This window comes from Ranitomeya imitator, chromosome 3 (assembly GCF_032444005.1).
Source record: "Ranitomeya imitator isolate aRanImi1 chromosome 3, aRanImi1.pri, whole genome shotgun sequence".
Taxonomy (NCBI): domain Eukaryota; kingdom Metazoa; phylum Chordata; class Amphibia; order Anura; family Dendrobatidae; genus Ranitomeya; species Ranitomeya imitator.
Window position 1 is genome coordinate 486,276,728 of NC_091284.1, and position 13,944 is coordinate 486,290,671.

The window sequence follows — 13,944 nt, forward strand, 5'->3', positions numbered from 1 at the left end:
CCGTGTGCTTTCTTTTCTCGCAGACTCTCCGCTGCAGAAAGGAACTACGATGTGGGAGATAAGGAGCTTCTTGCCATTATCGCTGCATTTAAGGAATTGAGACATCATCTGCAGGGGGCATCACAACAGGTTATTGTGCTCACGGATCATCGCAACCTGGAGTTCCTTAGATCTGCAATATGTCTTTCTCCATGGCAGGCTCCTTGGAGTCTATTTTTGAATCAATTTAATTTTGTCATTTCACACCGCCCAGGTTCACGTAATGGGAAAGTGGATGTTTTGTCCCGAATCCATGCCACGGGTTCCGTATCTGGGACCCCGTCTAAGACCGTCCTGTCTGATGCCAACTTTATCGGAGTCATTCAGAATAAGGACTTATGGAAGACCATTAAGGAAGCCTACGATGTAGACCCATTTCTCACCAATCCGACTGCTGATGTGAACTTGGTTCTCAGAAATGGTATGTGGGTCCGTTCCAGAGGCCGTAAAGCTGCAGGTCCTCAAGTTTGTCCATGATTCCAAGTTGGCGGGTCATCGGGGGGTACAGAAGACAGGAATTTCTGAGCCATTTTTTTTGGTGGCCTACCTGTCTGAAGGACGTGGAAAGTTATGTTCTCTCGTGAGGTATGTGCACGTTTCAAGACTCCTCGTGTATCATCTACTGGACTGCTTCAGCCACTACCTGTCCTCTCTCGTCCTTGGGGGTCTATTTCAATGGACTTTATAGTTGAATTGCCCACCTCTGGGGGAAAAAAATCTATTCTGGTGGTTGTAGATCGCCTTACTAAGGCTGCCCACTTCATTCCCTGCAATGGTCTTCCTTCAGCCAAGGAGACGGCGGATCTGGTCATCCAGAACGTGTTTTGGCTGCATGGAGTTCCGGACAAAGTCATCTCAGATCGGGGAGTGCAGTTTACGTCCAAGTTCTGGAAAGGATTCTGTGATTCGCTTGGTGTTAATGTTTGTCTGTCCTCTGCATACCATCCTCAGACTAATGGGCAAACAGAACGGACGAATCAGACTCTGGAACAGTATCTTCGATGTTATATCAACCATTCTCAAGATGACTGGTTGGAGTTGCTCCCGCTCGCAGAATTCTGTTATAACAACTCTCAGAGTTCTTCTACAAAGGTAACACCTTTCTTTGCCAACCTAGGTTATCATCCCAGTATTCTGCCCAGATCCCCGATCAACGCACCGGTGCCTGCTTTTTATGAGAGGTTGGCAGCAATGAGACAGAATCTGGAAACCCTGAAGGAATCACTGTCTACTGCACAAGAGAGATATAAGAAATATGCCGACAGGTTTCGGAAGCCTGCACCTATGTTCAAGATAGGGGACTCTGTATGGTTATCTACTAAAAAACTGAGATTGAACATTCCATCACAGAAACTCGGACAAAAGTTCATCGGCCCATTCAAGATCTCTGGGATTGTGAGTTCCGTTGCCTGTCGTCTGAAGTTGCCAAGAACCTTGAAGGTACACCCTGTGTTTCATGTCTCCCTGTTAAAACTGGTGTCTCCAAATACATTTCAGGGTCGGATTACACCTCCTCCTCAGCCTGTGTTAGTGGACAGACAAGAACAGTTTGTGGTAGAGAAGATTCTGGACTCCAGGATCCGCAGGAATCAACTGCAGTACCTCATCAAATGGCAAGGATATCCATCTGAGGAGAACTCTTGGCAATATCTTTGCGCCTCAAAAAATTACTCTGTTCCATCAGAATTATCCTGACAAGCCTGGTCCTGGATCGTCCTGAGGCCGCTTCTGAGGTGGGAGTAATGTAAGGATTCTGGACCTTCCTGGTGTCTGTTTGCCATGATCCAAGATGGAGTCTTGGATCTCGCCCTGTCATGGAACTTCCTGTATGTCCTATTTAAGTCCGGGTCTTCTGTTCACCTGTGCTTGAGTATTTTGTGCTGCTGGCTCCTCAGCATCTGCCTGTTTGCTGGCTAACTCCCTGCTTCTACTGCTCTCTACTCGGTGGTCTGCTTCACCCCATTCAGCTACCTCTCGCCTCTGGAACTGCTGCGACTTGCAGCACACCATTGGAAGGATTTCCTTTGTGTACAAAACTTTTCCCAGTGTTGTGCCTCTTTGCACAACCACACCAGGACATCATTCACATGACGCACCATCTGTGAACAATTGGGCTCCTACTAACAAGTACTGTGCACACGTGTGAGCAAGTTTGCTGGACTTCATCATTTAAGTACTGTGTGCATTTGCACTATAACTTTATTGGACTTCCTCGTTCACGTGTCTTATTTGCTTCCACATTATTTCCTTGCTGGACTGGTTCACATTAGCGGTCGCGCCCCGCTTCTCAGTTTGCTGTGATTTTCTATATAGAGCTGAGGACCTCGTTACTATTGCAGGAATATCTGTACCATGTTTTGTTTGCTATTCTGTTTGCTGTGATTCTCTATATAGAGCTGAGGACCTCGTTACAATTGCAGAAATATCTGTTAGTTCTGTTTACATTTCTGTTTTTGAGTAAATACATCTTTTGTTGCAACTTTGCTCTCAGACTGGCTTTATTCCATGCTATCAGATTCCGTAGTACCCATATAATTATTACACAGCAACACTGAACAACAACACAGGTGTCACAGGTAATGAAAGGGACATGAAACAAGCCAGGGTCATAGACGGAGATAGCAACGCGGTACAGAAGGGGTGAGCAGAGAATCGTCGGGAACAAGCAAGACGTCAGAACCTACCGGGAGCGTGGTAACCAAAACATGAGACGTAAGACGGAGTCGGGGTACAGGCCAAAGGTCAGAACAAGTCATAAACAGGTGCAGTCAGTCAGAGGCAAAGAGGAACACTATTACAGGGATCCAGGTGAGGAGCTCAAACAGAGAGGATTAACTCTCACATGACCAGTCCAGAGACAAGAGAGCTGAACATAATCTCAGAACTGGATCATGACACGAGCACATTACACCCATAGTGGATTTATATCTGTATATACTCTACAGGCTTTAAAATACATCTGCTTCTCTGCGATATGCCATTTCTTTCCCAGTGCTGATTGATTTTCATTACAATTACTTTTTTGTGCACAGGCACATCTTGATTTAGTGGTTTCCTCCTATCTATCATTCATCCAAACATTTTTCTATTTGATTCTTTTGTCTGCATGAGCACACAATACCTTTTGTATTTTAGATATCATTCCCTTGTTTTCTTCACACAAGCATTTCGATTTAATTCCATGATGGACCTAATTGTGAATGTCTTCATATGAATTTTTTTTAGATATATTATCTATTTATACCGTTTTTTTTTTTTTACTTTTTAGCCTACCATTTCACTGATTTGTCTCATGCAATTGCTACCCCAATGTTTGTGGTCACACCTGTGTTTGGATGTACTCTCTGTGTGTTGTAAGTGCCATCACTTGCCCATTTTTATCTTTTGTCTCAATAAAAATCACATTTTATATTTTCAACCTTTGTCCTATTATTTGCTGTGACCTTTTCGTCCAGTTTTTCCTCCTTATTGACATGTGACATTATATGCTACTAAGGAAGCTATCGTCTCCATGGCACGTACAATGCGAAATCTGGACTATAAAGGATCAGCTTCCAGCTATTCTTCAATCTATCCTGGATAACATTGCAAAAAAGGCAACATCTTCGCCCCCTTCTCTCCACTCTACAGGAGTGTCACGTCATCTATTGATGGGGATTCTCTCTCACAGCTAGGGTGGAGGGGCGATCAGCATCCTTGAAAGTTCATAGTGACTTGCCTTACTTCTGCAAAACTTTAATTATTCCGCTTCCAGAGATCTTGGACTGGGAACTAGGATTTGCCATCACCTTCCCCTCCCCATTGTGGCAAACAAGTCGAAAGAAACGAGGAAGATCAAACTCCACTCAGCCGACTTCACTACCAATGAGACAAGAACTATCATGACTTACACAAAGTCCTTAACGTTTTCTCTGTATTTTGGGTTTCCACTGTGGTAGTACATGGATATCATATCTAAGTTTTGTACTGCTTTATAATTCAGCCCACATGAATATAAGATTAACCATTTAGTTGCCGGGACTTTCCTCCCAGTTAAAACTTAATTCTCTGATCATCTTAATTGTTGCTAGTTATAATAGTTTGGGTTCCATCAATTTCAAGGGAGTCTAGAGAGGCTATACCATTGCCCCCACGGAAATCTTGAGCACATTCTTTGTTGTTGTTCAGATTTCCCTAGGAGTTAGGAATATTAGTTTAAACAATTCCTTGAAGTGATGTTTTTCTGCATATTTGATACTTGTATTTGTTATTTGTCAGATGTCAACGTATGTTTCCCCTCCCTTCCTGTTTGTACATCCCCTCTTTGCATTTTCATACCTTTTGACCCTATAGGCAACCTAATGAATCTCAAGACTTTACCTCCTTTCTCCAGACTTGGTGAGTCTACATTGACATGCTTACTCCTTTTATATCCACCATGATTAAATGCATCTCACTCAACGTCAAAGGCCTTAACTCAAAATGTTAAGCGACATTTAACCTTAACTGAACTTAGATCCTTAAAAGCAGATGTACTGTGTTGTTCCTTCAGGAAACTCACTTTCATAAATTTGGTTCCTTTAACTTTGCTCTGCATCATTTCCCCACAATTTTCTCTGCCACACAAGATAGGAAAAAAGCTGGTGTAGCCATTCCTTTTTTTCAAGAACATGCCCAATAAAGGTAACCTCCTCTTATTTGAATCGTGATGGAAGATACATAATATTAGAAGGCATCCTCGGGGAAATCATCTTATATTGTGCAACCTATGTGTTCCTAATGCAACCTAAATTAAATTTCTTAAACAAGTTATGCTTAAGATTTCACATCTCCCACCTGCAGCTATAATCTTAGGCGGGGATTTTAACATGATGTTCTCCAAAACTATGGATAGTTCTGCCTTACCTGGTAAACCACCATTTCCATCCCAAATTTATATTTCTAAGGAATTTCGTAAGCTCATTAAAAAATATTCTTTATGATTTATGGAGAATTAATCATACAGGGGACAGGTCTTTCTCCTTTTTTTCACCACCTTATAGTACCCATACACGTATAGATTACTTTTTCGAGAACACCCCTATCCTTTGTATACTGGCAGGTGCGGGAATGGGTCCCATAACATGGACAGATCATGCCCCAATAGAAATTTCACTGAAGAGCTCATCCCTGTATACCCGATCATGCCACTGGGGACTTAATGAGACGTTATTAAAAAAGCCTCATCTCAGAGAGGAGCTTCACCCTCATTTAAAATGACACTTTGAACTTAAAATAGGTTCAGTTTCATCAGAAGCCACGTTATGGGAAGAGCACAAAGCAGTTTTTAGAGGACAATGTATAGCCATGAGCTCTAGACTTAAGAAAGACAATAAATTGAAACTAGAGGCTTTGACCTAGGAATAGTGATGGGCGAGCACTAAAATACTCGGGTGCTCGTTGCTCAGGTCAAGCAAATTGGAATGCTCGAGCAACTCGAGCATTTTTCCGGCTGCCCCCCCGGTGGTCTGCAGAGGGACTAGAAATTGCGGAAATCGATGGGAACAGTGCTCAAATGACATGGGAACAGCATGGGGAAGACCCTTGGAAGCATTTCTGACTCCCAGGTCCCTGCTGTGAACAATGTTGTCAGAATTTTACGCCACTTTTACAGACTCACAGTAAAACATACAAAAACAAAACCAAAATGGATTTTTCTGGGAAATATGTTAAGGAACATTCTTTCCAGGGTAATGACGTGTATATAAGGCAAAATAAATAACCAAAAACAAAAATGCTCCTCCACACCTTGGGCGTTGTTCACACGTAGCGTTTTTTATGCATTTTTGAACTTTAGCATTGCTTTCCACCAAGACAAATGCATTCACTGGGAAATGTCATTTTAACATTTTACAACCTTATCTGGCCATGTGGTGTGTGACACATCATCAGATACATCCTGTTTCATTTATGAAGGAGGGACTCTGAAAGTCACAAAGGCTATTTTTATAGGGCCATCAGGCAGCCTTTGCTATTCTTAAAGGGACCGCAGTCAGCCCTCACTATCAGTGGGTCTCCTATACTGTTATTGCGTATGCAGTGAGTGGCAGGGCTGCCCAAAATTTGGATGCACCCCACTACCCGTTTGAAGAGACGTACAGGAGGGCCTCCTAAAAACAATGTTCCCATTATTAGGAAGTGGGTCTCCTATACTGTTTGCCTATGCAGTGAATGCAAGGGCTGACAAAAATTTGGAGGCACTCCAATGCCCCTTGGAAGAGACATGGAGTAGTGCCTCATAAAAAAATGTTCCCACTAGAAAGGAGCGGGTCTCCTATACTTGTAATGACCCATGCACTAAGTGTATGGGCTGACAAACATTTACCCCTGGGGGGTATAAATGAACATACTGTACAACAATTTTTTTTACGGGCATCATAATCACCCTTTAAAAAAATTATGTGGGTGTTGCATAACGGACCACAGTCCCCTTGGTGATATGGTGGACTAGGATGAGAAGAAGGAGGAGGACAACAGCAAATAGCCAAAATTAGGAAGCATATAACCATATGTGTGTCATGATCCATGTTTGGATCTGTGGCAGATCTGATTTCCCTCAGATATAAACTTTTTTCCTTTCTGGTCATTGGGGGTTAATGCAGTTTACTTCCCCCGGTGGCCGCTGGTGTTATTGCACTGCATTGCGGCTGGTCAGCTGATGTGTGTGACCACTCCCACCATCCTTTATAAGGTCACCTGGTGCTTCAGCTGACTGTTGGTTATACAGGTCCTTTGGATACCAACCTTGCTGGAAAAGGAGCTTGCTGAGTGTTGTTGTTCTTCAGCTAAATACTCATTCCTGGTGCCTTACTCTGCTGTGCGGTGCTTTGCAGCAGAGAAAGCTAAGTGTGGTGTTATTGTTTCTTTGTCCCTTTGTAGTTTGTGCATTCACCTTTTGGTATCGTGTTCCCCTCAATATTGTTTATTTGCTTTGTGGTGCTGTTTTCTCTGTTCACCTCCTGGGGTGGGGGTTGGGGGTTTAGTTCAGGGTTTAACAGGAGACAGGGACAGGTCGGTGACTTGGGCCTCCCTAACTTCAAGGGTACCCCCAGGTTAAAGGGAACCTGTCACCCCGTTTTTTCACATTGAGCTATAAATACTGTTAAATAGGGCCTGCGCTGTGCGTTACTATAGTGTATGTAGTGTACCCTGATTCCCCATGTATGCTGAGAAATACATTACCAAAGTCGCCGTTTTCGCCTGTCAATCAGGCTGGTCTGGTCAGGTGGGCGTGTTCACAGCGCTCTTTTCTTCCCCAGCTTTCCGTTGGTGGCGTAGTGGTGTGCGCATGTCCAAGGTCCGAATTCCCTGCGCCCACGTGAAGACACAGCGCGCGATCTGCGCTGTCATCCCTTTTATCGGTGGGGGCGGCCATCTTCCTGGGGCCGCGCGTGCGCAGATGGAGTGCTCTGCTGCACGGGGCTTCAGGAAAATGGCCGCGGGATGCCGCGCGTGCGCATTAGAGATCGCGGCGGCCATTTTCCCAAAGCCGAGTTTGCATCTTGGACATGCGCACACCACTACGCCACCAACGGAAAGCTGGGGAAGAAAAGAGAACACGCCCACCTGACCAGACCAGCCTGATTTCTCAGCATACATGGGGAATCAGGGTACACTACATACACTATAGTAACGCACAGCGCAGGCCCTATTTAACAGTATTTATAGCTCAATCTGAAAAAACGGGGTGACAGTTTCCCTTTAAGGAAAGACAGGGCTTCCCCTAGCCTGAGGGGCAGTTCAGGGGCCCAGATTCCTCATCTCCTGTTTTCCTATTTTTGCAGCGTGACAGTGTGGATGTGAAGAGGTGCAAGGGAATAAACCTCTCAAAAAAAGACACTGGATTTGAGTTTATGCTATGCTGCTATCATTCGGTGGTGTTGAGAAGTCAGGCCCAGTCCAGCCTTTGTTCATTTATATAAGAGTCAGCCTGTCAGCATTTTCAGTTGACAGACATATGAGCTTATCAGTTATAATTCCACCAGCGGCACTAAAAACCATCTCTGACAAAATGCTAGCGGCAGGTCAGGCCAGGACCTCCAAGGCGTAGACAGCCAGTTTATACCATGTGTTCAGCTTGGATACCCAATAATTATAAGGCACAGAGGAATCACGGAGGAAGTTGCTACGGTCAGCAAGGTACTCCCTCAGCATCTTCCCAAACTTTGCATTCCTTGTGAGAGTACCCTGTGCCTCAGGGCCTGTTCGATAGGAGGGTCTGAGAAAACTCTCCCAGAGCTTTGACAGTGTTCCCCTGCCTCTGCTGGATTACAGTTGTGTCTCTCTTGCCTGTACTCCATGGTTGTCCAGCGAACTGTGACCTCTGCCGCCAGCATTTTCAGATGGAAATCTTTTTAATAATTCCACAAGAAGGGCATTCTGGTACTGCCCCATTTTAGTAGACCTGTCGGCCTCGGGAATAAGAGATAGAAAGTTCTCCTTGTAGCATGGGTCTAGAAGTGTCACCAACCAGTAATGACTGTCACCCAAAATTTTGAGATTGTGAGGGTCATGGGAAAGGCAGCGTAGCATAAACTCAGCCATGCATGCCAAATTGCTAACAGGCAATCCTTCTGTGTCCTCACCAAGAGGATAACTGACCAGGCTCTCCTCATCCTACTCCCTGTCCTCAGGCCATCCACGCTGAACAGTCGGTATGACAGTTGTGCAGGTTGTACCGTCTATAGTGCATGAAACTAGCTCCTGTTCTTTCTCCTCCTTTTCCTCATTGTCACCCAATCAAAGTTGGGATAAGATGAGGCTGGGGTGTGTGTAATCACCCTGCATGGTGCCTTGCTCCATCTCATCATGCTCTGCCTGCCATACATCCTCTTTGTGAGCAGAGAGCATTTCAGAAAACAGAGAAGCAGGATGGTGGCGCTAATTATGTCGTCATCGCCGCTCACCATCTTGGTGGAGTCATCAAAGTTTTAGAGGATGGTGCATATATCTGACATCCATATCCACTCCTGACGTCTTATTTGTGGAGTCTGAACTTAATACCGATGGCCTTGTTGATGCTTGCAGTCAACAACTGCCCTCAGCTGCTCACAAATCCTTCCCAACATCTGCAGTGTAGAGTTCCAATGAGTGTATGAATTTTTTATTATTGAAAAAAAAATCAAAATGTGGTTTTAAAACGTAACTTTTACTACTTAGTCTTCTAAAAGAGGTCTTTAACCTCCATAAAATCAATGTAAATAGTAGACCATCACACACATTTGAGGAGGAAGGGTCCTCCTGGTGGAACCAGAGATTATTGTTCTGGGGGCGATATCTGGATGATGTGCTGTGGGACTTGTAGTTCCACACAGCCTCGGGCTCCAGGTGCCCGGTTTCTGCGCCTCTGCCTGGAAGGAGCCCAGTCACAGCTCCTTTCCAGCTCTGTAGTTCTCATGTGCTCCTTCACTGTTCCTTGTCTGCACCAGACTAACTAACTACTTCTCCAGACCAGAATGTATATAGGGAAGTACCCCTGAAAACCGGGTTCAGAGCTTTCCCTTTTGGCTTGGAGTCAGAATGAGTTGAATGTACAGCTTACCTGCCCCCACCAGACCCACACCTGATCGCCCAAGCAACCGAGACCCCATACTGCTGTTTGCGGGAATGCAGCTCCCGCAGCGCCATATATGTACGGCGCATGTCGGGAAGGGGTTAAAAAGCTTCCCAAGGCTGAGGTGTCCAGAGTTTGAGACATAGCTTTTTGTCTGCCCTTATTCAAAGAGATCACTTCTGGCACATGGTAAGGTTTTAATAATATTAGACAATGTAGGACAGTCCTGAAAAGGTTCACTTTGCCATTGGTGGGATGGCTTTTATGCTTTTTTGTCCAAAAACAGTTTTACTAAGAACCCTCTATCATTTAAATGCACTTTTACATTGTACTTATTTAGTTACTTCAGGGTTTATGCTCATTTTGTTTCTGGTAGGTTTTTCTATGCTGTTGAGAGACCTAGTCAGTACTAGAGGTTCTGAAAAGTCCAGAATAGAACTGGACCTGAACTAACTGTTCATACGCGTGTACAAAGCGGTCAGCTCAGTTGAAAGGCTTTACTGGTTGGGCCAGGTATCATGGACGTAGGAGTTCAGATTAAAGTATTGCTGCTCAAAATGCTATATAGATTCACTAGATTTATTGGTACTTTGCATCATTTGCTATATAAATAAATAAAAAGAAACCATCTTTACATATAGATGTTTTATTTTAATGAAAACTTCTAAAAGAATACAAGCACCATTTGTCTTTGTGCGTCAGAAACATCAGTGTGTTTTTTTTATATCACTAAGGCGTCTTTACACCATGTTAAGCCCGGCATTTCCTGCTATATACACAGAACGTATCCGTAGGGCTCCTTTCACCTGACCTAGGCCAAAAGAGTGCCGTCAGCGGTATACATCAAGAGATCCTTTCAATGTATACTTGTGACATAGGGTCCTAAATGTGATATGACAATAGCTTAAAGGGGTTTTCCCATGAACAAAAGTTAATTTTAAAGTGAACCTGTCAGCAGGATTGTGCTGAGTAACCTACAGTGTCAGGTTGGTGATGTTATACTGATGAAAATTATACCTGGGTTGATGAAATCAGTCTTGTGGTTGTTGTTTAATCTTTATTTGTAGTTTTCAGTTAAGGATATGCTCGTGCTCCGAGGCAGCCTGATTAGGTAGGTATTCAGCTGTATGGCTTATGACAGGTCATTGATCCTCCTGTGACCTGCGCTGAAGCATGATACGATCTATAATAGCCATATGTTCATTTGATTTTGTCATATAACTTTCTTGAAAAAAAATAAATAAATAAAATTATCTTAATCAAAATGGTGACATTTTGATGGAGCAAACTTATATTTTATCTCTAGCAAAATGGTGGTGGCGCCTGTGCAGTAGCATGTATCTCTTTACGAATTATGCTATTGCACAGGTGCTGCCGGCGCCATCTTGATGGAGCCAATTTTTTTTTTACTCTAGCAAAATGGCACCAGTGGCGGCGCCTGCGCAGTAGCATCTATCACGTTCCGAATGATGCTACTTTGCAGGCGCGGCCACTGGCACTATTTTGATTAAGATAATTTTATTTGATTGTGTCATATAAATTTCTTGAGAAAAAAATTATGGATATTATAGATTGCATTATGCTACATCGCCGGCACCACCGCCTGCATGATGAATGTAATTTTTTTATGTTTTTAAACAATAAGATATGCAGTATGTAAAATAAGGGGCAGGTCAGTGAAGGATCGGTGACCTGTCATAAGCCCATAAGGATGAATATGTAAGCAGAGCACCACATAAAGACCGCCCCCCCACAGGCCGCCCTGAAGCACGAGAATCTCATTAACTGAAAACTGCAAATAAAGATTAAACAACAACCACAAGACGGATTTCATCAACCAAGGTATCATTCTAATCAGTATAACAGCGCCGACCTGACAGTGTCTGTAGTTTATTGAGCAAAATCTTGTTGACAGGTTTACTTTAATCACTAGATCTTGAAATAATAATAAGCTCCACTATTGAATGTGTTTAAAATAAAATGTTCCTGTGCTGAGATAATCTTATAAATGTGCCCCTGCTGTGTACTGTGTAATGGCTGTGTCAGACTGTACAGGGACATGGTCTGATCATACCACATCTCCAGGGCAGAGGGGGAGGTAAAAAGGGTACAGATATTGCAACATGATATCACAAATTATTCTTTCTTTAGGGTAAACCATTATTTAAAAACAAGCAAGAAATGTTTTACCTCACAAAAAGAATCAGCTGCGATCACATACTGTCCTGAATGTATACTCTTTTGTGTCCTCTCCGTGTCAGGAGCTTTGATATGATCAGACCATGTCAGTCAGACACGGCCATTACACAGTACACAGCAGGGGCACATTTATAAGATTATCTCAGCACAGGAACATTTAACTTAATCATGTCCAATTGTGGAAATTATTATTATTCCAAGATCTAGTGATTAAAATCAACTTTCGTGGGAAACCCCTTTAATTTGCTCAACTATTTTTTAGCTTTACTAAATGTAACCATGCATAAATTATGGTATGAGTGATGCAACAGCATAAAAATATGAGACCGTTACATGGATCTTAGCTATTCTTTTTAACCAACCCCACAGGTTCACTACTAAAGAATACATTTTTGCCAGTGAGATAGAAAGATTTGTCTACTGCATCCTCTTTTTTTTTTCAGGATAGAACTAATAATCATCATAATTCACCGCAGCTCCATGTCGGAATGTGTTTGGATTGCGTGGTCCAATTGGTGCATCTTCATCATAGTGGTGGTGGTGAAAACCTCCATAGTATTCTGTCCCAGCACGGCGTTGGTTCATCCAGTAATCTGCATCGTCTTCATATTTCTGCATTGAGAAAATATGGTGTATGTTTACACTTCATCAATGTGTGTAAGAAATTTCTACTTTTTTTGCGCAAATAACACCATAAAGGTTTACACTATGATCAATGAATGGTGTGAAAAGAACTGATTTACTAATCTATATACTTTGAATAGGTGCTAGGAAAGAACACAGATGACTCGGCACAGCTGCAATATTCCGGGATTTTAACACAGTGCCGACTCAAGGGACACGGGTGCCAAATCAAATGAAAAAATATAAAGAAAATGTTCAAATCCACTGGGCGAAGAAAGGAATGGCACTCACCGTCCCATAAAATGTCCTTTATTTGGATTCACATAAAAACAGAGGCAGCAGAGCTTCTAGTGGAGACGCAATAGACGACGGCTGAATCGCGCAGGTGTGCGATTCTATGGGCCCCGTAGAAGCACACACCTGTGTGAAACGGCCGTCATCCATTACGTCTCCACTAGAAGCTCTCCTGCCTCTGTTGTTATGTGAATCCAAATAAAGGACATTTTACGGGACGGTGAGTGCCATTCCTTTCTTTGCCCAGTGGATTTAATCTATATACTTTGTTGACATGTTCAGCAACAATGATGTCCCAGGTACAGCATGTGACCACTTAAGCCACTAAGAGTCTGTTTATAGTCCAGGGGTGGGGAACCTTTTTTTTTTGGCCAAGGGCCTTTTGAATATTATTTATACCATACTTCTGGGGCTGTACAAATTGTGTTCTAACTCCGCCCACAAAGTACATCCTGACGCTGGCACTGGTGTCAGGACGTAATCTTTCATTGCACTCGCCTCAGCGGTCAGTGGCGAATGCTGCGTGGTTATCTAAACACAGCTGCCAGCCCAAGCACTGTGGTCCTCAGGAATCTGCCCGGGGTAAGAGAAAACGTCATCATGGATTGTGAATGGCCCGTGGGCCTGAGGTTTCCCACCTCATGGTTTATACAGACGACTAGTGGCACTAAACAACTGCCAATCGGTAAAATATACTGATCATCATTTAATAGTTAATTTACAAGGCAGACATTGGTAAAATTATGTACACTTATCAATATGTAATGGATCACTCAGTGCACACTAGTGTCATCATTCTCTGCAGCACGAGTCCTGGTTACACAGGACAATGTGCTGCCAAGAACGATTGTTTTTTATTCAGTACAAAAAATCACTTCACCCAATGAACAAGTGTTTTACTCGTTCATCAGGAGATTGGCAAATGGTTTTGGTTTATCTTGAAAAATTATCTTAAAATGAGTGTTTCTAGGAATGCTTGTTCATGATAACATTTCGGGGTAAATTCATCTTTCCTGGGCACTGTCAGGAGAACACTGAGTCCAGTTATTGGCAGTAGCAGCCACATGTGACACTAAAGAGATATCACACACATGCGCATTACAGGATTAACCCCTTCACTACCTCTGACTTATAATTACTAGAGAGGGGCGAACCTGAACAGTAAAATTTGATGTCCTAAACCTACTGTTCAGGCACGGACACCGAAAACAGACTTC

At 43.2% G+C, this 13,944-nt stretch overlaps 1 protein-coding gene across 1 annotated transcript in view; it reads right to left on the reverse strand.

Moving 5' to 3' along the window:
- Positions 1 to 10,240: 10,240 nt before the first annotated feature.
- ECRG4 (ECRG4 augurin precursor) overlaps positions 10,241 to 13,944 on the reverse strand; it is a 66,596-nt gene continuing 62,892 nt past the window's right edge. The window contains exon 5 of the mRNA XM_069757579.1: positions 10,241 to 12,421. Within this exon, the coding sequence (XP_069613680.1) occupies positions 12,260 to 12,421 (162 nt within the window). The 3' untranslated portion in view covers positions 10,241 to 12,259. The remainder of the gene's footprint in view (positions 12,422 to 13,944) is intronic.